The 27813-nt window shown below is 49.6% G+C and overlaps 1 protein-coding gene across 10 annotated transcripts in view; it reads right to left on the bottom strand.

Moving 5' to 3' along the window:
- SMARCD3 (SWI/SNF related BAF chromatin remodeling complex subunit D3) overlaps positions 1 to 27813 on the bottom strand; it is a 289042-nt gene that overhangs the window by 212599 nt on the left and 48630 nt on the right. The window contains exon 1 of one of the 10 annotated variants that reach the window (XM_089776881.1): positions 9669 to 9782. The exons of 8 other annotated variants lie outside the window; for them this stretch is intronic. In XM_089776881.1, the coding sequence (XP_089633007.1) occupies positions 9669 to 9716 (48 nt within the window). In that variant the 5' untranslated portion in view covers positions 9717 to 9782. Of the gene's footprint in view, positions 1 to 9668; positions 9783 to 27813 lie in introns of those variants that run through there. One more of the 10 variants, XM_075917546.2, reaches the window with a different exon arrangement.

The raw sequence follows: 27813 nt of genomic DNA, 5'->3' as shown, positions 1-27813 counted from the left end.
AGGGAACCTCGGCTTATCTGCGGTGCCGCAGCTGATCGTAAAAAGAATTTGTTTTCTTCTTTAGAGTGAAAGGTAGGTGATTTTAAGGCTAAAACTGATTAAAATCTGTGGTAAAAGGGCTAGCTAACTCTCTGAGGAGCTCAATGCAGAGAGAACTGCAGGTTCCAACAGACTCCGGTGGCAGCAGAGAAGGAAATGAAGGGATTGTAGCCCATGCATGTGCATTAGCTGCCCCCGTGTGGGGTGCGCTGCACATGCATGAACCACCTGTCACTAGCACTGCTGTTGGAATCTTCCGGCCGGGTGCGCTGCAGCACCCAAACACCTAAGGTGGAGCACTCACAGGGACACTCCTCGAAGAAGAATCATGCCTCACCAATCTACTAGAATTCTTTGAGAGGGTCAACAGGCATGTGAACATACAGGATCCAGTAGACACAGTGCATGTAGATTTCCAAGAAGCCTTTGACAATGTCCCTCACCACAGGTTCTTAAGCAAAATAAGCTGTCATGGAATAACAGGGAAGGGCCTCTCATGGACTGAGAACTGGCTAAAAGAAAGGAAACAAAGGGTGGGAATAAATAGTTTTTGGAATGGAGAGAAATTACTAATCTGTAATGGAACCAATCCTATTCAGCATATTCATAAATTATTTGGAAAAAAAGGTAAACAGAGAGGTGGCAAAATTTCCAGATCATACTAACTTGCTCAAGAATCATAGGCTCCTAGAGCTGAAAGGGAGCTCAGGAGGTCATTGAGTCCACCCTCTGCGTAAAGCAGAACCAGCCCTAACTCTATCATCCCGCCCAGTGCTTGTCAAACTGAGATTTTAAAACCTCTAGGGATGGAGATTCCACCATCTCCCTAGGGAACCCATCCCAGTGCTTCACAACCCTCCTAGTGAAATAGTTTTTCCTAATATGAAACATAAACCCACCCCCTGTAACGTGAGAGCATTGCTCCTTGTTCTTCCATCTGTCACTAATGAGAACAGCCTCTCTCTCCTCTTTGGAACCTCCCTTCAGGAAATTGAAGAGTGCTATCAAATCTCCCCTCACTCTTCTTTTCTGCAGACTAAATAAGCCCAAATCCCTCAGCCTCTCTCACAGGTCATATGCTCCAGGCCCTAATCATTTTGGATGCCTTCCACTGGACCCTCTCCACTGCGCCCACATCTTTTCTATAGTGAGGGCCCCAGAATTGGACGCAGTACTCCAGATGTGGCCTCACCAGAGCTGAATAAAGGGGAATAATCACTTCTCTAGAACTGCTGGCAATGCTCCTCCTAATGCACCTTAATATGCCATTAGCCTTCTTGGCTACAAGGGCACACTGTTGACTTATATCGAGCTTCTCATCCACTGCAATCCACAGGTCCTTTTCTGCTGAACTGCTACTTAGTCAGTTGGTCCCCAGCCCATAACACTGCTTGAAATTTTTTCAACCCAAGTGCAGGACTCTGCACTTGTCCTTCTTGAACCTCATCAGATTTAATTCGGCCCAATCCTAAAACTTGTCTAGGTCACTCTGGACGGTATCCCTACACTCTAATGTATCTACCTCTCCCCCTAGCGTAGTGTCATCCCCAAACTTGCTGAGGGTGCAGTCCATCCCCTCAGCCAGGTCATTAATAAATATGTTGAACAAAACCCATCCTAGGTCAGATCCTTCGGGCACTCTGCTTGAAACCAACCACCAACCACACATTGAGTCATTGATCACTACCACTTGAGCATCACAATCTAGCCAGCTTTCCAGTCACCTTACAGTCCATTTATCCAATCCATACTTCCTTAACTTATAGGCAAGAATATTGTGGGAGAACGTATCAAAAGCTTGACTAAAGTAAAGGTGCATCACATCCACTGACTTCCCCATATCCACAGAGCCAGTTACTGCATCATAGAAGCTAATCAGGTTGGTCAGGCATGACTTGCCCTTCGTGAATCCATGTTGACTATTCCTGATCACTTTCCCCTTCTTCCAAGTGCTGCAAAATGGATTCCTTGAGGATTCCCTCCATGATTTTTTTCAGGGTCTGAGGTGAAGCTGACTGGATTGTCCGACTTCCCTTTTTTAAAGATGGGAACTACATTTGCCTTTTTCCAATCATCTGGGACTTCTCCCAATCTCCACGGCTACGTCTAGACTGGCATGATTTTCTGGAAATACTTTTAACAGAAAAGGTTTTCCTTTAAAAGTATTTCCGCAAAAGAGCGTCTAGATTGGTCCCGGAGTTATAGTTATAACGATGCACTTTTGCGGAAAAGCGCGTCTAGATTGACGGTGCGCTTTTGCGCAAAAGCAGAAGCCCGGAACCATTTTGAAGACGGCAAAAGGCCACCAGACCTTTCTGGAGGTGGGGGTGGAGCTCCGTTCTGACACGTGCTTAAAGGGGTCTGGCCGGACAGCCGTTTGTCTCCTGCTCCGTGCATTAGGACCTCTGGCAGGGACTGACAGCCATAGCAGGTTTGGTGGTTGCCCTCTGACTTTTGGGGACACCATCCTTTTGCCCCCTACTGCTTTTTCCTGATTTTGCTTTCTTGTGCCCTGCTCTGTCTGCCATGGAGCCGTGGATGGCCATGTGCCTGCTCTGGCCCCTGTTGCCCATTTTTGAGTGCCTGCAGCTGGTGCTCCAGGCCGGTGTCCTCGTCTTTCAGGACCAGGAGGCAGAGATCGCCTTTGATTCCCTCACCAGGGAGGCCATGGTGTCCCTGTGGCATCAGCACCCCAGGGTGGAGAGGCCACTCTGGAGACTGGACACCAGTACGGACTGGTGGGACCGGCTGGTCCTTGGGCAATGGGACGACCAGCAATGGCTCCGGAATTTCCACATGCGAAAGCGGACGTTCCTGGAGCTGTGTGCCTGGCTCACCCCTGCGCTCCAGAGAGCCACCACCCGGCTGCGTGCACCCATCCCTGTCAACAAGAGGGTCACCATCACGCTATGGAAGCTGGCCACCCCGGACAGCTACCGCTCGGTGGCACAGCAATTCGGGGTGGGAAGATTCACTGTCGGTGTCGTCGTGATGGAGGTAAGTCCCAGGGGGAGTGGGATGGGTGGAGGGTGCTGCACTCCATGCCCAGGGGCAGCCAATACTCCAGGCTGGGTCACCCAGGGGTTCGGGCCATCCCTCCCTTGCACAGGCCTGCTGGTGGTGGGGGGGCCGTGGGGTGAGGGGGCCCTGATGTGTGTGTGTGTGCGCGTGCACGAGAACAGAGGGAATCACGGGGGGGGGCCAAAGGAACGCACACTCACCCCTGCCTTATGTGATGTGTTCCCTTGTGTTTCTCTGCACCCTTCTGCAGCTCGTCCACTCCATCAATGATGTCCTGCTACCGAGAGTCATCCGCCTGCGCGACGTGGACGCTATGCTGGCTGGCTTCGCTGCCCTCGTGTTCCCCAGCTGCGGGGGAGCCCTGGATGCAACCCACATCCCCGTCCGGGCCCCGGAGCATCGAGCAGCCCATTTCATGAACAGGAAGGGGTACTGCTCGATTGTTCTCCAGGCCCTCGTGGACCACCGGGGCCACTTTCTGGACATCTACGCGGGCTAGTCCGGCAGGGCACACGACGCCCGCATCCTCCACAACTCCGGACTCTTTCGCAGGCTGGAGGTGGGCACCTACTTCCCCCGGTGGGAGTTGACTGTCGGGGATGTGCCTATGCCCATCTGCGTCATCGGGGACACGGCCTACGCCCTGCTGCCCTGGCTAATACAGCCCTACACGGGGCGGCCAGACCAGAACTGGTCCTGATTCAACGACCGCCTCAACCGGGCCCAAAATCAGGTAGAGCTCACCTTCGGCCGCTAAAAAGCCCGCTTCAGTTGTTTGCTCACCCATCTCGAGATGGGTGAGTGGAATGCATCGGAGGTACTGGCCACGTGCTGCATGCTCCACAACATTGTGGAGCGGAGTGGGGAGGCCTTCCTCCCTGCATGGATGGCAGCCGAGGCACAGATGTTCAAACAGCCCCACGCAGCTGCTGTCCGCCAGACACACCAGGATGGGGTGCGTATCAGAGAGGCCCTGACGGACATGTTTGCACAAGCCCCATAGTAGGGTCACCTGGGTCTCCCCATTCGACTCCCTCCCATCCCATCCCCTACCCTTCCCCCCCTTTATCTCCCCCCAATTGTAAAGCGTCGGTTCCAAGCACATTGGCCGTCATCGTGAATGTTTGTCGGGTGCGTTGGACGTAGCTAGGGATTTTCTTTTTAGTTTAGGCTAGGGTTTAGGCCACCATTGCCTGTCTGAACTGTCCCGAAGAACAGGAAGAGGATTCGTGGTTTGTGCGGAAGGCTCGAGTCAGCGTACCCGATTCCAGTTGTCTTCGAGGGATCTCCTGGCTGTTCCTCTCCCGAGGCCCGGAAGGACCAAAGGATTGAGGTTGCCAGCTTCGCCGTCATCTTCCGTCGAGGGATCTCCTGGCTGTTCCTCTCCCGAGGCCCAGAAGGACCAAAGGATTGAGGTTGCCAGCAACACTACAATCGTCCCCTGCGTCTAGACTATGTTACATATTCTTTTGTGTGCGTCTTTTAACCTTTCTTGCTTGTTATCTATGTTAATATAGTTGTGGTTTAAATTTTACTTAAAAGTGTCAGTATTTATTTATGCGCCACAAACCAATGACCACTTAAAGGGACGACCGGTGATAGATACAGAATATGGTGTCCGCATTTTGTAATCCTCTTAAATTTAGTTGGCTAATTGGCATCTCAAATCATTTATTACAGTTACCTTGAGTAACACAATAACCAACACAGCTTTGTTTTCAACTGAATAATTGTCTATTTTTATTTACAAGGGGGAGCGGGAGGAGGAGGAGACCTTCAACTGGGATGGGGAGGGGGAGGAGTTACTCCTGGGAGGGGTGGCCCCTGCGAGCGCTCCTGCGGGGGCGCACCTAGACATGGGGGGCAGGCCGCATCAGGGCGGGGCACTGCAGGGGCGACAGGAGGAGGGGGCATTGGAGGGTCAGGAGGGGGCATGAGCAGTGCTAGGGGAGGGATGGCGGGGGCATGGGGTGAGGCCATGCCTTAATGGATGGCATGGGCTATGTGAGCAGTGTGGCTGGCGATGGAGTCAGCCATGCGCATGCACTGGGCCTGGAAGGTGGCCCAGACCTCCTGGCGCCACTGCAGGTCCCCCTGGACACGCTCGTGAATCGAGGCCTCGATTCGCTCAATGGCCTGCACGTGCCGGCAAAGGAGCTGGTCCCGGTGGTGGAGCCTGTGCCTTGTGGTTGGGCAGCTGGGGGTGCCGCTGCTGCCAGACTGGAGGGTCCTCGGCTTGTGCTTGGTCCCGCTGCAGGGAAGAGAAGAAAGGATGGGTCAGTCAGGCAGGCCGGCCATTGTCCCCACACCTCATGCCCTCCACCCCTGAGCCCAGGTGACCCCACAGTAGTGTGGCTTGGGCCCACTTGATTCCCCCCCTGCTCCCCATGTTGTATGTTTGCAAGGAGGACTGCCCCTGGAGTAGGGTCCTCCTCCATGTATTGTAACCACCGGTCTGTGTCCTGGCCCCGTGGAGGGCAGGAGGGCGCTTATGTTGCGTTAACCTGTGGAACTCCCTGCCGGTGGAGGCTGTGAGGCTTCAGGCTAATCACTGGTATTTGACAGGGAGCGAGATGCATCCCCACACAGTGCCTGGGAGCACATCTGGCAGAGGTGGTCTGGGCTCTCAGATCCCCATTGTGTGGGATATCTCCTGGACGGAACCAGAAGAGTAACTGGGGGGGGAGGGTGTCCCATCCTTGCAGCAAAACTCAGGTGGCCCTAAGGGCAGCCCAAGCGCTTCCCCCCCTCCTCCTTCCCACTATCCCTCACACATATAGCCCAGGGACGTGTGGCCGTAGTGGGGACTTCCCTCGGGGAGCCAGCCAAGGCACCGGGAGCAGGCAAGGGGCTCGGTGGGGGCCACGTTCACAGGGCTGTGACGCTCCAGTTTACCCAAGAGCAGCTGGCTGTACCTCACACCCAGGCATGGGACAGTGTGCCGCTCTCCGTGCTGCACCCTTGGCAGAGGTGCGGGCTCTGGGCTGAGTCCCTGGGGCCCTGGCTGATTCCAGCCGGCACCCACCCTTCCCCCTGGTCCCGCCGAATGTGTGTGAGCAGCACGGTCCCAGGCGGGCCCTGCAGCTGCCTGCCGCAGCCACGTGCCGCTCGGTCACCAGGCTGCACATGGTTGCACGTGCTGCTTGCTGCCTAATGCTACACAGCGTGCAGCTCACGTGGCCTGAGTGACATGCTCTCCCCCTCCCCACTCCGGGCGCCTGGCTCCCCCTCCCAGCCCCCGCCCTTGTGAGTGCAAAGTGCAAGACTCACCGGTGGATCCTTCCCCAGCCTTGGAGGGGCGGGTGGGTGGCGATGCTGGCCTCCTCCTCCGAATCAGTGCTGTCTCCTTCCCCCGCCTCGGTGGTCCGGGTGATGGGGGGGGGCGCATGCAGGTGTCGACCGGCACGTCCAGGGCTTGCAGGGCTGGCTGGCCGAGGATGGCGTGCAGCCGGTCGTAGTGGGGGCAGGTGTCTGGTCCTGCCCCCCTGCCCTCACTGGCCCACACGTAGCCCAGGCGCAGCTCTTTAACTTTAGCCCGGACCTGTTCGAGGTTCCGGGCTGGATGTCCCTGCTGGGTTAGCGCCAGGGCCATGCGGCCGAAGATGTCAGTGTTGCGGCACCGGGACCTGGTGTCGTGGAGGCCCTCCTCCTCCTGCCACAGGTCTAGGAGGGTCTCCAGCTCCCTGGGAGACCACGAGGGGGCCCATCGTTTGCAGCCCCTGGGGGCCTCCTGCGCTGGGGGTGCAGGTGGCTCAGCGCCCGGAGCTGCCATGGCTGGCTCAGATGTGGCTGCTCAGATGTGGCTGCTGGGCAGGGCAGGGGCACCATGGCAGACCTCAGGCCGGAGGTCTGGGGCACGCTCCTGCCACATGCACTCAGCAGCCTGCGTATGCTTTAAGAGCTCGGGTTATCAGGAAGTCCGAGGCTCCTATGGGGTCTCCCGGCGTCCAAACTGCTTTTTCCCGTTTAGCCTGCTTTTGCGCAAGTCTTAGCTAGCTGTCTAAACTGGCCCCTTTCGGCAACAGTTTTTCACAAAAAGAACTTTTGCCTGAACGGGAGCGGCAAAGCTTTTCCGGAAAAAGCACTGATTTCGCACAGTAGATCGTCAGTGCTTTTGTGGAAAATTAAGCGGACAGTGTAGACAGCTGGCACGTTTTTCCGGAAAAGCTGCTGATTTTTCGGAAAAACTTGCCAGTCTAGACACAGCCCACATGTTTTCAAAGATAATGCCCAAAGTCTCTGTAATGGCATCTGCAATTCCCTCAGCACCCTTGGATGCATTAAATCCAGACCCATGGATTTGTGTATGTCCAGCTTTTCTAAATAGTTCTTAACCTGTTCTTTCTCAATCGAGGGCTGCTTACCTCCTTCCCATACTGTGTTGTCTAGTGCATAGTCTGAAAGCCGACCTTGTCTGTGAAGACAGAGTCAAGAAAGCATTGAGTACTTCAGTTTTTCCCACATCATCTGTCACTAGGTTACCTCCCTCATCCAGTAAGGGCCCCACACCCTCTCTGATTAGCCTCTTATTGCTAACATGCCTGTAGAAACCTTTCTTGTTACCCTTCACATCCCTTGTTAGCTGCAATTCCAAATGCACTTTCTCCTTCCTCATTACTTCCCTGCATTCTCAAGCAATATATTTATACTCTTCCCTGGTCATCCGTCTAAGTTTCCACTTTTGTGTTTAAACTCACCAAGAATTTCACTGCTAAGCCAAATGGTCACCTACCACATTTTCTTTTCTTTACTGTGCATCAGGATAGTTTGTTCCTGTGTCTTTAATAAGGCTTCTTTAAAAAACAGCCAGCTCTCCTGGACTTTTCCCCTTCATGTTAGCATCCCAGGAATCCTGCCCGTCAGTTCTCTGAAGGAGTCAGTCTGCTTGTCTGAAGTCCAGGGTGTGTATTTTGCTGCTCCCCTTTCTTCCTTTGGTCAGGATCCTGAAATCGACCATCTCATGATCACTGCTGCCCAGGTTGCCACCCACCTCTACCTCCCCTACTAGTTCCTCCCTGTTTGTGAGCAGGTCAAGCTGTGCAAAGCCCCTGGTTGGTTCCCTCGGCACTTGTACCAGGAAGTTGTCCCCAACACTCCAAAAATGTCCTGGGTTGTTTATGTATTATTATATTGGTCTCCCAACTGATGTTAGGGTAATTAAAGTCCACATAAAAAACCAGGCTCTGTTACCTTAAAGCTTCTCTTAGTTGTCTGAAGAAAGCCTTATCTACCTCATCCACCTGATATGGAGGTCTATAACAGACACTGACCACAACATCATCCCTGTTGCTCCCACCTGTAGAAACCATTTCATATTTAGCTAGAAGCCATCTTGTATAACAGAAACCATTTCAGCTTTTCTCTTTGGCACATAGACCAGAGTGAACTTTGTCACCCCGGGAGAAGAGGCCTATAGGATGGGCTATTGGTATGTGTTAATTGGGCTGGTTGGAACAGGAGATGTACTCCCTCGTACCTGTCCGTCATCTTGTTGATAAGGCTTTGTTTTTCCTAGTGTAATTGAGGATTTCTGTAATGGGATGCCCTGACATCAGACTGTTTGGCTAAGGGTATAAAGATACTAGGATTGATTGTATTAGCAGCCTTACTGGGCCGGGCTCTGCTGGGACCACGTTTGACTCACTTGGCTTTACTGATCAATAAAGCTGTCTGTTTAGCCGCCTAAAACTGAGTGAGGCTTTTGCTTCGACACACCTCTAAGCTTAACCCAAAGACTTACAACAGGCTTTTTTTCCCCCTCTATATCCTGGAGCTCTGAGCAATCCTACTGCTCTCTTACATACAGTGCAACTCCTTCTGAATGTTAATGTTGATAAATGCAAAGTAATGCATATTGGAAAACAATCCCAACTATATGTAAGCAGGACCTGAAGGAATGCATCCCTTAAAGGTAGCTGGACGTGGGGAAAGTCCCTGGGTATGTCTATGTAAAGTTTGCTCCTGTTCTGCTTATATCTGTCAGATATTCAGCAGATGGAGTGGTATTTTGCTTATTGTAGTTGTTACACCTTGGTTCGGTGATGTGATGGGAGCCTCAAGGGTTAAAGCCGACTACCCAGTGAAAACTACTGGATGATGGTGAAACAAATGATATTTATTAAGTGGTCAAAACCAGCAATTAACAAGTAGGTGTTTAAACTAGCAATTGCTTAGTACTTTTACAGCATAGAAAAGCTTGGGCACAATTATACCCAACTGATTACAATTCTTTGATTACAATTCACTTATATCAAATCACTATCCCTAATTCGCCTAAGACAACGTAGCATACAAATGAAAAATACAAAAAACAAAGCCAAAATAATGATAATAAAAGAACCACCCACAGCCAATCCCTCCAATGTCACTTTAGGACAGCTGGTGGAGTTAGTCATTGATTTTTTACTGTTACAAGTTGACAACTCAAAGGTTTTTCTCCTAACACTAATACCTGGGCTAAAGCTTAACCCTTTCACATAGCACAAAATCACACTATCTATACAATACAATTAATATGACTTACTTATACTTCACAGGATTATAGGATATAATTAATACAACTTAACTATTAACTAAACCACCAATTAATAAATTTAAGCAATACTTACAAATCCAGAAACGATAACAACACAAAGACACACTAGAACTCGGAGCATGCTCAGGACTCGTGCACCCCTATGTTTGATTCGAAGGGTGGAGAGGCAGCCTCAGGGTGATCAATCCTTTAGCCGGGCAAAAAAAAGACACGTGCCCTCAGTACACGGAACCTCCGTCAAACAAAGGGATTGAAGGTCTTTTATACAAAACTTCGGTGTCTGTGCCATGCTAGGGTCTGCATTTGGCAGGGCCTGATAGGCTAGTGATGAGGTAGTATAACAATACTGCCCTATAGAAATTTTCGTGATGTATGCGTGATCCCCTCGTGGACAGGACCAGATGGGGCATAGTTAGTGTTAGACAATTGTGTTTTATTACCCTATGTTTACTTTTTCCCTTGCCCCTAAGACTGGTCAAGCTACGGTCAAATGAGGCTTATCTGTAAGCACTATCTAGTCATGCTCACCTCCCTGTTTTTTTGGCGCCTGTGAGTCCCAGAATGCCTATAAGATCAAATTCCATTCACAAAACTGCATTGTGCTGCCCATGCTCCTCTGAGTATCTGGGTTTTGTGTGAGGGGCCTTGTGTGGCAGGATGGGCTATACGCGAAGGCTATGGACAGCAAAAGCCTGCTTTACAACAGTAGTCAACTTAATTTGTGACCCAACACCCTAGGTACAGCAAGGGTACATCTAGATACGCATATGATTGCTATCTACATCGAGGCTAGCGTCTCCGGCGTTCAGACGGCCCGTGCCACCCTCTGTCCTAGCCGCTCCAACGCCCCTCCCGTTTCAGGGCACTTCCCCTCAGAGTCCCCGGCTGTGGTTACCCCAAGTACAGGGCAATGGCGCCCCGTCACACACCTCCCCCCTTAAGTCTTCCCCCTTACTAGTCTTTCCTCTGGTGTAGTGTTCCAGCATCCGCAAGAGGCAGTCCGCGTTTAGATAGTCCTTCCCTGGGCGGAATACTACCTGGAATTGGTAAGGTTGTAGGCTCAAGTACCACCTAAGGATCCAGGGGTTTGTGTCTTTCATTGTGTGGATCCACTTCAAGGGGGCGTGATCGGTGGCCAGAGTGAAGCAGTCCCCTAAAAGTAAATAACGCAGAGCGTCCACTGCCCATTTAATCGCCAACGCCTCTTTTTCCACTGTTGCATAGCCCCTTTCCCGCGGGAACAGTTTACGACTCAAATACACCACCGGATGTTCCTCTCCTCCGATCTCCTGAGCTAGGACGGCCCCCAATCCTACCTCTGAGGCATCTGTTTGTAATATGAAGGGTTGAGAGAAATCTGGTTGGATTAATACTGGCACGTTAACTAGACTCCTTTTCAGAGTTTCAAAGGCGTGGATACTTTGTTCCATCCACCTCACCTTCTGAGGTTGGTCTTTTCATGTAAGATCAGTCAGAGGTGCCACCTCCAAAGTGAAATGGGCGACAAATTGTCGGTAATACCCTGCCAATCCCAAAAACTGACGTACCTGCCTCTTGGTTGCTGGGAGTGGGTAGTCCCGGACTGCCTGAACCTCATCCACCAGGGATTTTGTTTTTCCTTGTCCCACGACGTATCCTAAGTAGGAAACTTCGAGCTTACCGAAACAACATTTTCGTGGATTAGCTGTTAGCCCAGCCTGAACCAAGGCTCCTAGGACGGCCTTGATGTGATGCAGATGTTGTTCCCAGGATTCGCTGAATATCATGATGTTGTCAATGTAGGCCGCCAAATAGCTTTGATGATCTCTCAGGATTCTGTTAATCAGCCTCTGGAAGGTGGCTGCTGCTCCATGTAGGCTGAAAGGCATATGCACGAACTGATAAAGTCCAAACAGTGTGGCAAAGGCAGTTTTCTCTCTAGATTCAGGTGACACCGGGATCTGCCTTTTGTTAGGTCTATTGTGGAGAGGTAGCTGGCCCGCCCCAAGCAAGCTAAGAGCTCATCAATGCGGGGGATGGAGTAGGTGTTGAAACGGGAAATAGCATTGACCTCTGAAAGTCAATGCAGAACTTCATAGACCCATTGGGCTTGGGAACCAATATGATAGGGCTCCTCCATTCGCTATAGGATTCCTCTATTACCCCCCATTCCAATATCGACTGTAACTCGTCCTGCACGGTGTCCCACAACTTATGGGGTAGGAGTCGGATGGCATCACGGACCATCTTCCCTGGTTCGGTGATGATGGAGTGGTATATCTGGTTTGTTCTCCCTGGCCGACTTGTCAGTACCTGTTGAAATTGTTCCATGACCTCTTGTAGTTCCGCCTGCTGGGGTTCTGTGAGTTCCTCTCCCATCTGGATCTCCTCGGCCTTTATTTCGGCACTTCCCCATGGGCCGAATTCCACATCTGACTGCTCGGGTTTGATCCACAGGGTCTCTTGCAGGATCCATCACTTTAAAAGATTAACTTGGTAGATCTGCTTCCCTTCCTGCTTTCCTTGTAATTGGATCTCATAGTCTACTTCTCCAATTTTCCTGATTGCGCAGAACGGGCCCTGTCATTTGGCTAACAATTTTGACTCATTGGTGGGGAGAATTCCAGAATTCCTGTCCCAGCTCCTCAGGGTCAGTGTCAGCATGGAGGCTCTCAGCTGAGTTTTTAAGCATTTCACATTTTAACACTGAGCTTTTAACACTTCTATACCCATGGGAAACAATGCAGGCTGGAGGATTTGCTGGCTGCCAGGAAGTGTTAAAAGCTCATTGTTAAAGTAAATAGTAAAGTAATAAATAGTCTAGTAGCATGTGTGGAAGGGTGGCCTCATTCCTGGGTCCCGATACCCCGCTCAGGCCTACCTCAGGCAGTCTCACTCCTGCACTATTTGCCCTTGGCAGGATTCCAACTCCAGTCTCTCAGTCACAAAAGGTTTTGGGCTAATGCCCCAGGGTCAGCCTGGGCTGCGAAAACAGTTCTGTCCAGCTCTCCAGATGGGCTTTCAGGCTGCCAGCTGAAGGAGGGCCTAACAACCCTGGTCTGGGGCACCTCACCCTCCACCACTTAGCTATCTCTGGCAATGCTGTGTTGCTTTCCTTGGTCTGGTCTGCATTATCTCTCACACTCCTTCCCCCTTCCTGCCAGGAGGGCATCCTTTTAAGAGGTTCAATGGCAGCCTCAGGTGAGATCGGTTGGCTCTGCTTAATTTGCAGCAGCCTTATCTCCTTTGCCACTAATTGTTCAGGGCTGTTGCTGCCTTTCTCTCTATCTGCTGTAATCCACCAGCCTGACTGTCACACACCTTAAAGTCTAACAAAACATGTAGATGGTATCATGAGCTTTTGTGGACAAAACCCACTTCTTCAGATGACTGGAGTATTAGAAGTCCAGATTGAAGAATAAATAAGATGGAGGAGGGGGAAGAAGGGAAGGGAAAAAAAAGAGACAGTGAGTAAATAGTTCAAGTAGTTACAAGAGGCTGATAAGAACAATTAGCACCACCATTGATAGGTTGGTTAAATCATTAGGATGTGGAAGGTAGCATGCGAGCCAGCCGATGTCTCCGTTCATTCCATTCTCATAAGAATTAAACTTGTAAAGGAAGTTAAGTTCCAAACCTTCCCTGTGTATTTGGCTTGTGGAATTGGCCTGAAACAACACAGTGACTTGGATGTCCATTAATAAGTGCCCTTAACGTGACCTCCAAGAGGTTTCTGTGTATTGCCTTTACGGATATCAGACTTGTGTCCAATAATTCTTTCCCGTAGACACTGTCCAATTTGGCCAATATACATGGCAGAGGGGCATTGCTGGCATTTGGTGGTATAGATCACATTAGTGGATGTGAAGTTAAATGAGTCTCTGATGAAGTGGCTGATGTTGGATCCAGAGATGAAATCACTTGTGTACATGTGTGGGCAGCGTTGGCACTGGGGCTGATTGCAGGGGTGGATTCCTGGATGGTTATAATGGAGGTGTGTTGCATGATTACTGGAAAGAACTTGGTTGAGGTTAGGGGGTTGTCTGTAAGTGAGGACTGGTGTCTCCCCCAAGGCCTCTGAGAGTGAGGGGTCATTTTCCCGGATAGAACATAAGAACAGCCATACTGGGTCAGACCAAAGGTCCATCTAGCCCACTAGCCTGTCTGCCGACAGTGGCCACCACCAGGTGCCTCAGAGGGGGTGGATGGAAGACAATGCACAAGCGATTTGTCTCCTGCCATCCTTCTCCAGCCTCTGACAGAGGCCAGGGACACAATTTCTATCCCCTGGCTAATAGCCTTTTATAGACCTAACCTCCATGAAATTATCTAGCTTCTCTTTAAACTCTGTTATAGTCCTAGCCTTCACAGCCTCCTCTGGCAAGGAGTTCCACAGGTTGACTACGCGCTGTGTGAAGAAGAACTTTCTTTTCTGAGTTTTAAACCTGCTACCTATTAATTTCATTTGGTGTCCTCTAGTTCTTCTATTTTGGGAACTAATAAATAACTTTTCTTTATCCGCCCTCTCCACAACACTCATGATTTATATACCTCTATCATATCCCCCCTTAGTCTCCTCTTTTCTAAACTGAAAAGTCCCAGTCGCTTTAACCTCTCTTCATATGGGACCCGTTCCAAGCCCCTAATCATTTTAGTTGCCCTTTTCTGAACCCTTTCCAAAGCCAAAATATCTTTTTTGAGGTGAGGAGACCACATCTGTACACATTATTCAAGATGTGGGTGTACCATATCTCTATACAGGGGCAGTAAGATATTCTGTGTCTTATTTTCTATCCCTTTCTTAATAATTGCTAACATCCTATTTGCCTTTTTGACCGCCGCTGCACACTGTGTGGAAGTTTTCAGAGAACTGTCCACAATAACTCCAAGCTTTCTTTCCTGATTTGTCATAGTCAAATTAGCCCCCATCATACTGTACGTATAGTTGGGGTTGTTTTTTCCAATGTGCATTACTTTACACTTATCCACATTAAATTTCATTTGCCATTTTGTTGCCTAATCGCTCAGTTTGGTGAGATCTTTTTGAAGTTCTTCACAGTCTGCTTCTGTCTTGACTAACTGTCATCAGCAAACTGCTTACCCCTTTCTCCAGATCATTTATGAATAAGTTGAAAAGGATTGGTCCCAGGACTGACCCTTGGGGGCCACCACTAGTTACCCCTCTCCATTCTGAAAATTTACCATTTATTCCTACCCTTTATTTCCTGTCTTTTAATCAGTTCTCAATCCGTGAAAGGCTCTTCCCTTTTATCCCATGACAATGTAATTTACACAAGAGCCTTTGGTGAGGGACCTTGTCAAAGGCTTTCTGAAAAATATAAGTATACTATATCTACCGGATCCCCCTTATCTGCATGTTTGTTAACCTCTTCAAAGAACTCTAAGGGTATGTCTACACTACCCCGCTAATTCAAACTAGCGGGGTAATGTAGGCATACCGCACTTGCAAATGAAGCCCGGGATTTGAATTTCCCGGGCTTCATTTGCATAAGCCGGGCGCCGTCATTTTTAAATCCCGGCTAGTTCGAACCCCCGTGCCGCGCGGCTACACGCGGCACGGAGTAGCTAGTTCGGATTAGGCTTCCTAATCCGAACTAGCTGTACTCCTCATTCGGATTAGGAAGCCTAATCCGAACTAGCTACTCCGTGCCGCGTGTAGCCGCGCGGCACGGGGGTTCGAACTAGCCGGGATTTAAAAATGGCGGCGCCCGGCTTATGCAAATGAAGCCCGGGAAATTCAAATCCCGGGCTTCATTTGCAAGTGCGGTATGCCTACATTACCCCGCTAGTTCGAATTAGCGGGGTAGTGTAGACATACCCTAATAGATTAGTAAGACATGATTTCCCTTTACAGAAACCATGTTGACTTTTGTCCAACAAATTATGTTCTTCTACGTGCCTCACAATTTTATACTTTACTATTGTTTTGACTTATTTGCCCGGTACTGAAGTTAGACTTACCGGTCTGTAATTGCCAGGATCACCTCTAGAGCCCTTTTTAAATGTTGGTGTCACGTTAGCTACCTTCCAGTCATTAGGTACAGAAACCGATTTAAAGGATAGATTACACACCACAGATAAATAGTTCAGCAATTTCCCATTGAGTTCTTTTAGATCTCTTGGGTGAATGCCATCCGGTCCCGGTGATTTGTTAACATTAAGTTTTTCTACTTGTTCCAAAACCTCCTCTAATGACACTTCAGTCTAGGATAGCTCCTCAGATTCATCACCCACAAGGGACGGTGCAGATTTGGGAATCTCCCTAACATCCTCAGCCGTGAAGACTGAAGCAAGAAATCATTTAGTATCTCCGTAACAGCTGTATCGTCCTTGATTGTTCCTTTTATATCTTGATCGTCTAGGGGACCCACAGGGTTTTTAGCAGGCTTCCTGCTTCTAATGTACTTAAAAAACATTTTGTTATTTCTTTTTGAGTTTTTGGCTAGCTGTTCCTCAAAATCTTTTTTTGCTTTTCTTATTACATTTTTACACTTGATTTGACAATGTTTATGTTCCTTTCTATTTATCTCACTAGGATTGGACTTCCACTTCTTGAAAGATGCCTTTTTGTCTCTCACTGCTTCTTTTACATGGTGGTTAAGCCACGATGACGCTTTTTTAGGTCTCTTCCTGTGTTTTTTAATTTGGGGTATACATTTAAGTTGGGCCTTTATTATTTCTGTTTAAGTAACCTCCTCATTTTTGTGTAATTCCCCTTTTTTAAATTAAATGTCATAGTGCTGGACTGCTGAGGTGTTCTTCCCACCCCAGGAATGTTAAATGTTATTATATTATGGTCACTATTCCCAAATGGTCCTGTAATGGTTATCTCCTGGACCTGATCCTGCACTCCACTCAGGACTAAATTGAGAATTGCCTCTCCCCTTATGGGTTCCTGTACAAGCTGCTCTAAGAAGCAGTCATTTAAAGCCATTGAGAAATTTGATCTGCTTCTCTTTCTGAGGTGACATGTATCCAGTCAATATGGGGATAATTAAAATCCCCCATTATTATAGAGTTTTTTATTTTGGTAGCCTCTCTAATCTCCCTTAGCATTTCAATGTCAGTATCGCTGACCTGGTCAGGTGGTTAGGGTTGGTTAGCAATAGTATATCCCTATTGCTAAATTCTTATTATTGGAGCATGGAATTACGATCCATAGCGATTCTATTGAACATGTTGATTCATTTAATATTTTTATTTAATTTGATCCTACATTATCTTTCACATACAGTGCCACTCCGCCACCCATACGGCCTGCTCTATCCTTCTGATATATTTTATATCCCGATATGATTGTGACCCGGTATGATTATAACCCACAAATTTTCCTCATTCCACCAGGTTTCAGTGATGCCTATTATGTCAATCTCCTCCTTTAATACGAGGTACTCTAGTTCACCCATTTTATTAGTCAGACTCCTAGCATTTGTGTAGAAGCATTTTAAAAATTTGCCACTGTTTATTTGTCTGCCCTTCCCTGATGCATTGGATTCCTTTATATGCGGTTGTTTGTCTGCTCTGGCCCATGGTTTGTCCTCTCCCTTCCTCTCTTTCTGACTACAGCTTAGAGAATCTCTATCAATGGATTCTCCTGTAAGAGATGTCTCCAACCGATTTACGTGCTTCTCCGCACCAATTGGCTTTTCCCCATCTCTTAGTTTAAAAACTGCTCTACGGCCTTTTTAATGTTTAGTGCCAGCAGTCTGGTTCCTCCCTGGTTTAGGTGGAGCCCATCCTTCCTATATAGGTTCCCCCTCTCCCAAAAGTGTCCCCAGTTCCTTATAAATCCAAACCCTTCTTCCCTACTCCATCGTCTCATCCACGCATTGAGACTCTGAAGCTCTGCCTGCCTACCTGGCCCTGAGCGTGGAACTGGAAACATTTCCGAGAATGCCACCATAGAGGTCCTGGATTTCAGTCTCTTTCCTAGCAACCTAAATTTGGCCTCCAGGACATCTCTCCTACCCTTCCCTACATCATTGGTACCTACATGTACCACGACCACCGGCTCCTCGCCAGCACTACACATAAGTCTGTCTAGATGCCTCGAGAGATCCGCAACCTTCGCACCAGGGAGGCAAGTGACCATACGGTTCTCTCGGTCATCACAAACCCAACTATCTATGTTTCTAATGATCGAATCACCCACTACTAACACCTGCCTCTTCCTAACAACTAGCGTTCCCTCCCCCTCAGAGGTATCCTCAGTGCGAGAGGATACCGCAACATCCTTTGGAAGGAGGGTCCCAACTATGGATGGTTACCCTCTGCTCCCATTGAATGCCCTGTTCCCTTGAGACTTTCATCCTCCTTAAGAGCACTGGGGCTTTCAGACTGGAGGTGGGACAGTACTACAGTGTCCCAGAAAGTCTTGTAGGTTGTACAAGAGGCTGTAGATTGTTGATAATGCGTTGGAAGGGTTTGAGTTGTGGGCTGTAGGTGATGACAAGTGGAATTCTGTTGTTTTCTCTTTCTGGCCTATCTTGAAGTAGTTCATGTCTGGATACTCTTTTTGCTCTATCGATCTGTTTTTTCATTTCTTCAGGTGGATATTTCAGTTCTAAAAATGCTCTATATAGATCCTGTAGGTGTTTGTGTCTGTCTGTGGGATTGGAGCAAATCCATTTGTATCTTAGGACTTGGCTGTATACAATAGATTGAGAAATGTGTCTGAAGCTAGAGACATGAAGGTAAGTGTAGCAGTCTGTGGGTTTCTAGTATAGGGTGGTGGAAATTTGTCCATCATTTAATTGTACTGTAGTATCAAAGAAGTCTCTCTTGAGGGTTGATCCAGACTGAGGTTGATGGTGGTGTGGAAGTTGTTGAAATTCCTGTGAAATTTCTCAAGGGTCTCTTTCCCATGGGTCCATATGATGAAGATGTTTTCAGTGTAGCATAGATAGAGTAAAGGTGCTAGAGGGTGAGAGCTGAGGAAACATTATTCAAGGTCAGCCAGGCTACGTCTAGACTACCCTCGGCTTCCGAAAGAAGATATGCAAATTAGGTGTGAATTTGCATATCTTCTTCTGCTCCCTTTTTCAGAAGAGGTTTAAAAAAAAAAAAGCAGTCTAGATGGGGGTTTTTCGTGCAAAACTCTCTCCCCCTTTTTTTGAAAGAACCCTTTATTCCTCAAAAAATGAGGTTTACAGGGTTCTTTCAAAAAGGGGGGGGGTTGTGCGAAAACCCCCATCTAGACTGCTTTTCTTTGAAAAAACCTCTTCCGAAAAAGGGATCAAAAGAAGATATGCAAATTCATGCCTAATTTGCATAGCTTCTTTCGGAAGGCAAGGGTAGTCTAGAGGTAGCCCCATAAATGTTGCTAAGTGAGTTGAAAGTATTGGGAATGAGAGATCCTGCAGTGTGTAGGGGTTTGGATAGTTTATTATCCTTTTTCTTCTGAAGGGAGAAGAAGTGATCCTTGTAGGTGGTTTGTTGAATTTTAGTAAAGTCTGGAGAAGATGACGTGTGTGTAAGCTTGGTTTTTATGAGACTTTCTAATGTTGAGAACTCCCCTTTTATTTTCTGTTTGTTGTATAGAATGCTAAGATGGTTCCTGAGTTTCTTTGCAGGAGTGTGGCATAATCTCTATCTGTGGGATACACAGAATGCAGTGGCTTTTCACCATCAGTCCCTTAGGCATGATGTTCATCTGTTTGCACTTGGAAAGGAAGATGGTGTTGTGATGTAGTGTGGGTACCTTGGTGGTTGCTAGGCTTGGGCTGTAGGCTTGGGCTGTGGGTGACCCCCACTGGTTATTGTCTGTACCACGGCCCAGCCGAGTAGCTGATGGGACAGAGAGGTGACCTGTTCTACCGGTTACCTCCCAGGGAAAGGAACAAAGGAAAGTGGAATGCCGCCCCTGGCTGGGGGGCAGGGCTGGAAGAGATGGTTAGTTAGTGTCGGTCTGGGATCATGGAGGAGACAGCCTAGGAAAGGGGCTGGAATTTAGGGGCCCAGTCTTCCAAATCTCAAGGGGGATTGAGGCATCGTAGGCCTGCCCTGTGACCAGATGACATCTGTGCTGTGCTGTATCCTGGAGAAGCAATAAACTCCCTCTATTCTACTGGCTGGTGGAGTCTGTTCGTGCCACTACGGAGATGCAGGAGAAGGGGAAACCCCAACGCACCGTCACACTGGTGTCAGGGGTGGGATGCACTGCACCCCATGGATGGAACTCCCAGCAGCGAGTGACAAGGCGCAGTAGAAGCAAGAGCCATGGAGCCAGGCATGCTGGAGACAGAGCGAAGGGGTTCCTGGGAATCATGGGCGCTACAGCACTTGGCCGGTGAGTCTGCACCAAGGGGACTGGCGGGGAGATGGCCTATGCCTGACTCCTGAAGACAGCAGCCAGTGGGGGTCACCCACAGCCCAAGCCTACAGCTCAAGCTTAGCAACCAGCAAGGTACCCACACTACGTCACAGTTCTCCCCCCTCCGAGAGCGAACTGAGCAGGGTCACTCCGCTCGTGACCTAGGGAAGTTTGGGCCCCTCGCTATGGGACAGCGCGTCGGCGATGATGTTGGCACTCCCCTTGACGTGGATGGATCACTTCCATGTCGTAGTCCTGCAGGAGCAGGCTCCACCTCAGCAGCTTGGCGTTGGTCCCCTTCATCTGGTGCAGCCAGGTCGGGGGCAGTGGTTGGTATACACTGTGAAACACCGGCCAAACAGATATGGCTGCAGCATTTGAAGGGCCCACACCATCGCTAGGCATTCCCTCTCTACGGTCATGTAGCTCCGCTCCCGGGGCAGCAGTTTCCTGCTCAGGTACACGATAGGGTGGCATTCCACCTTCCTTTGTTCCTCTCCCTGTCCCATCAGCTACTCGGCTGGAACATGGTACAGATAGCAGCCAGTGGGGGTCACCCACAGCCCAAGCTTAGCAACCAGCAAGGTACCCACACTACATCACAAGTGTCTGTTTGGATCTGTGCGATTTTCTTTGTGTAGTTGATGGATTTCCACTCCATATGGCTGAATGCAGTGCCTTGCATGTTCAAAAGCTTCAGAGTGGTAGCTGAGTGAGTCTGTAACAGGAAAAAACTTAAAAAACAATGAATAGTCCAGAAGCACGTTCAAGACTACAAGTGAAGTTAAGAGTTAAATTCATCTAAAGAAGTAGGTTGTGCCCAGGAAAGCTCATGATACCATCTACATGTTTTATTAGTCTCTAAGGTGCTGCATTTTTTAAGTTTTTCCAGTAACAGCCATGGTCACCAACCAGTCAATCGGGGGGGGGGGGGTACTGCCAGTCAATCACGAGGCAGTGTTTCCAGGCCCCTTTGTTCCTTCCCACCTCCGAAGAGTCTGCATTGACACTACAGTCTCCCACAAAAACAGAGCTAGCTCCAGCTTCCAGTAGCATGGGGGGAGGGGGGGGGGGGAGTTCCATGGCTCTGTGCCAGATCCAGAGCCAGATCTGGTGTGGAGCCTTGGGACTCCCCCCCTCCATAGAAAGGAAAGCAGCACTGGGAAGGAAGGGAAGACAAGAAAGCATGTGCTCCTTGCCTGCCCACAACAGCATGCAAGCTTTCTTGTCTCCCCTTCCTTCCTCATGCTCTGAGAAGGCAGAGGGAAGGGGGCAGTGCAGGAACCAGAGCAGCTGGATTTTTTTAAAGGAGCCTCACCTGTGCTTCTTCCAGTGCTGCCTGCAGATCCTACCCCAGAGATCCTCTTCCCTGGAGACCCCTGGTTACCAGCTGAGCTGCTTCTGCCCCCTCCTCCCTGGCCCGAAACCCCACCAGCACCCTAACCCCTGCCCTTGGTCAAAACCCCCACCAGCACCCTGCTCCTGCTCCTTGGCCAGACCCCCACCAGCACCCTGTCCCCGGCCAGACACGACTATCCAGTACCCTGGCCCCAGGCCAGATGCCCACCAGGATCCTATTGTTGCTCCCTGGCTAGACCACCACCAGCACTCTGGCCCTCCCCATGGCCAGACTCCCATCAGCACCCTGTCACTTGTCCCCTGGCCAGAACCTCACCAGCACCCTGGTCCTCCCCCTGGCCAGACTCCTATCAGGACCCTGCAGCTGGTCCCTGGCCAGACCCCCCACCCGCATCCTGCTCCTGCCCCCTGGCCAGACACCCACCAGCACCCTAGCCCTAGGCCATACACCCACCAGGACCCTTCCCTTTGCTCCTGGCCAAATCCCCATGAGCACCCTGTCACATAGCCCCTGGACAGACTCCCACCAGCACTCTGTCCCCAGTCCAGACACAATTTAGCACCTTGTCCCCTTGCCAGATCCCTGCCAGCACCCTGGCTCTACCCCCTGGCCAGACCACCACCAGCACCCTTCCCCCTCCTCCTAGCCAGACATCCACTAGCACCCTGCTCCTGCCCCTTCCCTCCTGGTAAGACACCTACCCCCAGCTTCCTTCTGTACCCTACTTCCCACCCAGATTCTGCATCCCCATCCCTAGCCCACTCACTAGCAGCTCTGTCCGACACACTGGATCCCTCATTTTTGGCCCTACCTCAGAGTGTAGAGGGGCCCACAACTTCCACCAACCCTGGAACCCCATAAAAGTTAATCTGGTCTGAGGCCTTGAATCTCATTCCTACTTACCCCATGGGGCTGGAATGCCAGGGGAGTGAGGTGTTTCAGTTGGGGCCACATCTGAGACTTGGGGATTTTGGAAGGGTTATTTTTTTGCATCACTTGTATGGTCTCTGATTGATTTTTCTGTGGGTCAGTGGCCCCTGACCCAAAACAGGTTCCTCACCCCTCTCATAAATAAAGACACCACTGAAACGTTTTGTGTTGAACATAATATTTTATTTAAAAATGAAGTCTGGCCAACAAGCTTCCAATTGGGGCCAATCCCACATCGGGCTGGAGCATCATGACACTCCTGCATCTCCCACAACCCCCAACCCTGAGCCTATCATACACCTAAACCCCCTGCCCTGAGGCTCTCACATCCCCAAACTCTTGCACCACCCACATCCCCAGTCTTGTGCCACAACACGCCACAAACCTGTACCCTGAGCCCATCATACACCCAACACCTCCTGCCCTGAGCCCCTCATATACCCCAAACCAAACTCCTGCACCCCCACATCCACAAGCCTGCAGTTTGCTCCAGCATTCCAACCCTCCACCTGGCCCCAACAATCTCTAGCCTGAAGCCCCCTCTCTGAGCCAGTAACCCATTCTCCACCTCCACCCAAATTCCCTCCTAGAACTTGCACTTCTCACCCCTTTACTCACCCAAATCTTTCATTACCACCACAGAGCCCGCAAGTCCTGTCTCAACCCAGTGAGGGTGAGGAAGGTCTGGGAACAGCAAGGGGAATGGAGACTGTGGGGCCTCAAGGAAGGGGTGGGGTTTTGGGGAAGGGACGGGATAGATCTTGGCTTGCCCTGACAGTTAAAAAGAGATCTTGGCTACGTCTAGACTGGCATGATTTTCCGCAAATGCTTTTAACGGAAAAGTTTTCCGTTAAAAGCATTTGCAGAAAAGAGCGTCTAGATTGGCACGGAAGCTTTTCCACAAAAGCACTTTTTGCGGAAAAGCGTCCGTGCCAATCTAGACGCGCTTTTCCGCAAAAAAGCCCCAATCACAATTTTCGCGATCGGGGCTTTTTTGCGCAAAACAAATCTGAGCTGTCTACACTGGCCCTTTTGCGCAAAAGCTTTGTGCAACAGAACTTTTGCCCGAACAGGAGCAGCATAGTATTTCCGCAAGAAGCACTGATTTCAGACAGTAGGAAGTCAATGTTCTTGTGGAAATTCAAGCGGACAGTGTAGACAGCTGGCAAGTTTTTCTGCGGAAAAACTTGCCAGTCTAGACGCAGCCCTTGGGTTTAAGAAGGTTGGAGACCACTGAGTTACACATTAACTGGGCTCCCCTCTGAATTGGTTAAGAGTGTTATCAGTTAAGTGTCTCTCAGCTGAGAAACTCCATGCTAGCAGTTAGCAAGTCCTTCAGAACATATTGCTTTGTGCTGCATGGGAAGAACCCGTTTGTTCAAAAAAAGTTGGCTTATGAATGAGTATATACAGTAATTACATACAGGTAGAACTAGATAGGTGATACTTTATGATAAACTCTCCATTCATGATATGTGCATTCTTAGAATGCAAGCTCTTCAGGGTAGACTTTCTCCTTGAACTAAGCAGATTTGGGATACCACTATGAATTACTAGTCACAATATATATATATTCCTGGACTACGTACAGACACACATTCTTGATCTAACCAAGATTGAATATACTTGTACTATAAACATGGTTATTGCTACCTAAAAGCCAAAGATCATAGTTAAGGTCATAGCAACAGAAATATTGAATACATATTTCTAGTCTGTATTTGGGGTAAAACATGATATAGTTAGTCATACCAGATGATTACAATGATACATTTTCTACTTCAGTAGTATCTGAGAAGGATGTTAAACAACAGCTATTAAAATTAGATATTTTTAAATCAATAGGTCTGGATAACTTACAAAGAGTTTTAAAAAAGAATGTCATATTTATAAGATCATAGAATCATGGGTTAGAAAGGACCATAAGGCCACCTAAATCTATCCCCCTGACAAAATGCAGGATTTGTTATGTCTAAAGTATCCAAGGCAGTTTTCTCCATCTTTTATTATGGCAACCTTTTAAATATTTGAAGATTGTTATCCTGTCACCCCTTAATCTCTTCTTTTCCAAACTAAACATACCGGCTACGTCTACACTGGCATGATTTTCCGGAAATGCTTTTAACGGAAAAGTTTTCCATTAAAAGCATTTTCAGAAAAGCGTGTCTAGATTGGCAGGACGCTTTTCCGCAAAAGCACTTTTTGCGGAAAAGCATCCATGGCCAATCTAGACATGCTTTTCCGCAAAAAAGCCCCGATCGCCATTTTCGCGATCGGAGCTTTTTTGCAGAAAACAAATCTCTGCTGTCTACACTGGCCCTTTTGCACAAAAGTTTTTCGGAAAAAGACTTTTGCCCAAATGGGAGCAGCATAATATTTCCGCAAAAGCACTGACAATCTTACATGAGATCGTCAGTGCTTTTGTGGAAATTCAAGCGGCCAGTGTAGACAGCTGGCAAGTTTTTCCGCAAAAGCAGATGATTTTGCGGAAAAACTTGCCAGTCTATACACAGCCACCTAGTTCCTTCAGCTTTTGGTCATAAGGCTGCATTTCATCCTTTTAATCATCTTTGTTGCTCATCTCTGGATCTTTTCCAATTTCACTACATCCTTTCTATTAATTCGTGAACGAAAATGGACACAGAACTCCAGCTGAGGCCTAACCAGAACCAAGTCGAGAAATAGTATCACCTCCCATGCCCTGCATGCTATGCCTCAATAAATGCAACCTAACACTGCATTTGCTTTTTTTGCAACAGCCTCGCATTGATAACTCATATTTAAGATGTGCAGGGTGTAGTTTCAGTGACACCTAAGCCTTATGGAATACAATGTATGGTGGATTGGCCACAATACCCTACCCTTCAAGCCAAAGTGATGGCCACCAAGAAGATGACCTTCATAAATAAATGGGAGAGTAAGCCACTAATGGTTCAAAAAGTACTTATTTAGCACAGAAAGAACCAAGCTGAGATATGTCTACACTGTAGCCTTTTTGTGGAGAAAAAAGAACGGCTTATGCAAGAAGGAGTTTTTGCGCAAAAAGAAGCCATCTACACTGCTTGTTTTTGTGCAAAAGCCTGTTGCACAAAAACAGGTGCTCATTAATTATGCAAATGAGTCTGCAATATTCCACATTTAGCCTCATTTGCATATGTTTTTCCACAAAAAAGCTACAGTGTAGACGTAGCCATGGTGCAGCAAGTCTGGCAACTGGAGGGAAGATTCTGAGCAAGATTTTAGAAATTCATAGAATACTAGAACTGGAAGGGACCTCGAGAGGTTATTGAGTCCAAGGCCTTACAGCAGGACCAAGCACTGTCCAGACTATCCCTGATAGATGTCTATCTAACCTACTCTTAACTATCTCCAGAGATGGAGATTCCACAACCTTTCTAGACAATTTATTCCAGTGTTTAACCACCCTGACAGTTAGGAAGTGTTCCCTAAAGTCCAATCTAAACCTCCCTTGCTGCAGTTTAAGCCCATTGCTTCTTGTCCTGTCATCAGAGTCCAAGAGAACAATTTTCTCCCCCCTCCTTGTGACACCCTTTTAGATACTTGAAAACTGCTCTCGTGTCCCCTCTCAGGCTTTGTCTACACTACAGGGTTTTTGCGCAAGAAGCTTTTTGCAGAAGTGCACATCCGGGGTGCACATGCAGGAGGCCCTGAGGTAGAGGTTCTCTCAGGAACCACAGTAACTCTCCCGAGGTTCCTCAGCAGAGGCTTCAGCCTTTCTTCTCTCTCCCTTCCCCCTTGCCCCAACCCTGACCTCCCAATAAACACACCTGCTTGGTTTTACAGCAAAATGACTCTTTTTTTATTAAACATAAATGAGAATGGGCAGGGGGAGGCGGTCTGTCTGAACTGGGAGAGGGGATCAGGACTGGGAAGAGTTGTGGGGCAGCTTGGGTGTGGGGACCTCGTCAGGATTGGCTGTGTCTGGGGACCCCATAGGGATGGACAAGAGGGGCGGCTGGAGCAGGGTCAGGGTTGGCAGGGGGGGCATGAGGAGGGGCCGTAGGCATGGCCATGGGGAAGGGAGGGAGCAGAGGCATGGCAGGGTGAACAGGCAGGTGGGCCATGGGCATAGGAGGGCGGGCAGGAGGGTGAAAGGCGGGAGCAGCAGGTGGCTGTTCCCCCATGCGGGACAGGATGCCGCACATGGTGTCGCAGTGCACCATCAAGTCCAACCAGGCCTGCTGCCGCCACTCCTGGTCAGCGTTCAGCCTGCGCGACAGGGTGGCATGGATGTCGTGTATGACGCCGAAGTGCTGGTGCAGGAGCTCATCGCCAAGCCTGGCTCGTCTGCAGGTCACCCGGACTGTGGCAGGTGGCTGCAGTAGCGCGGCATGGCCATCTGTCCCAGCTGGTAAGACTGTGGAGAATATACAAGAGGGAGGGGCAGTCAGTCATTCCTGCATACACATTCCCTGTGGCTGTGCCCTCCTGTGTGAGCGGTGATCACACCAGTCTGCGGCCTGCAGGAGGGGGATATCCCTGGTGCAAGGCCATGTGTTAACTGCCACTCCCTGGGTGTGCACACAGCTGCAGCTCGCTGTGCTGTGTGTGTGAGCAGCTGCTTCCTCGCATGTGGAAGCATGCCTGTGTGCTGCGTGCAGTGCTCCAGGGTATGCGTGGGGTCGTACCTGTGCCCTTGTGACTAGCCTGCTTGAAGTGGGGTGCGCCCTCTTTCCCCCGTGGGCAGGACTTGTGTGGTCACGCATGAAGCTGGCAGCAGGCTCCTGGGCATGTTGCGGGGCTGGCTGCTGTGGCTGCATGCTATACCCTCCCGCTGCATTTGGTTGCATGTGCACAGACTGCAGCAGCAGGTGCTGGCTGAGCAGCCCGTGCGACACTGTGCCCCCTACCCCTTCTGCACGCACCTCCCGCACCCTGTGTGAGTGTGTGCAAACGTACCTGAAGATCCCTCCCAAGACTCCTTGGAGGCCTGGGAGATGTCCAGGCTGGCAGGAACTGGCTCCAGGAACAGGGTGATGGTCCCACTATCCTGGTCCTCCTCCTCCCTCGTCGGGGGCTGGACCTGCCCCTCCATCTCCTCCTCCTCGGGGACAGGCTCCGGGTGCAGGAGTATGGGCTGCTCCAGCCCTGAGTCCACCATGATGGAGGCGGAAGAGGGTTCCCCCCCAGGATGTGGTGGAGCTACCTATAGTAGGGGCAGGTCTGAGGTCCTGCCCCTGAGTGCCCCCTCCACTCCGTCGCTCTGACATATCCCTGACGGAACTCCTTCACCTTGGCCTGGACTTGTTCCATGGTCCGGGCAGGGTGACCTCGCTCCATCAGGGACGTGGACACGCGGGAGATTTCAGCGTTGCACCTCTTTGCCCTGGGTTCTTGCAGCGACTCCTCCTCCACAACTTAAGGAGGGTTGCGATTTCTGCGCTAGACCAGGCTGGGGTATGTCATTTGTTGCCCCTGGGGGGGGGGGGTCCTGTGGCTGCTCCCTGGCAGGGCCAGGGTGGTCTCACACATCCTCCTGCTGCAACAGCTAAAGTTGTTCAGAGCTGCGCAGTGAAGGCACCTGCTCTGAGCAAACTTCCTGCCACAATGGCTGTGCAGGGTGCCTGCAGCTTTAAGAGGGGCCAGCAGACAGGA

This window comes from Pelodiscus sinensis, chromosome 2 (assembly GCF_052426305.1).
Source record: "Pelodiscus sinensis isolate ZL-2025 chromosome 2, ASM5242630v1, whole genome shotgun sequence".
Classification (NCBI taxonomy): Eukaryota; Metazoa; Chordata; order Testudines; family Trionychidae; genus Pelodiscus; species Pelodiscus sinensis.
Note: the sequence above shows the minus strand (reverse complement) of the source record. Positions and strands in the feature narration are given on the sequence as shown.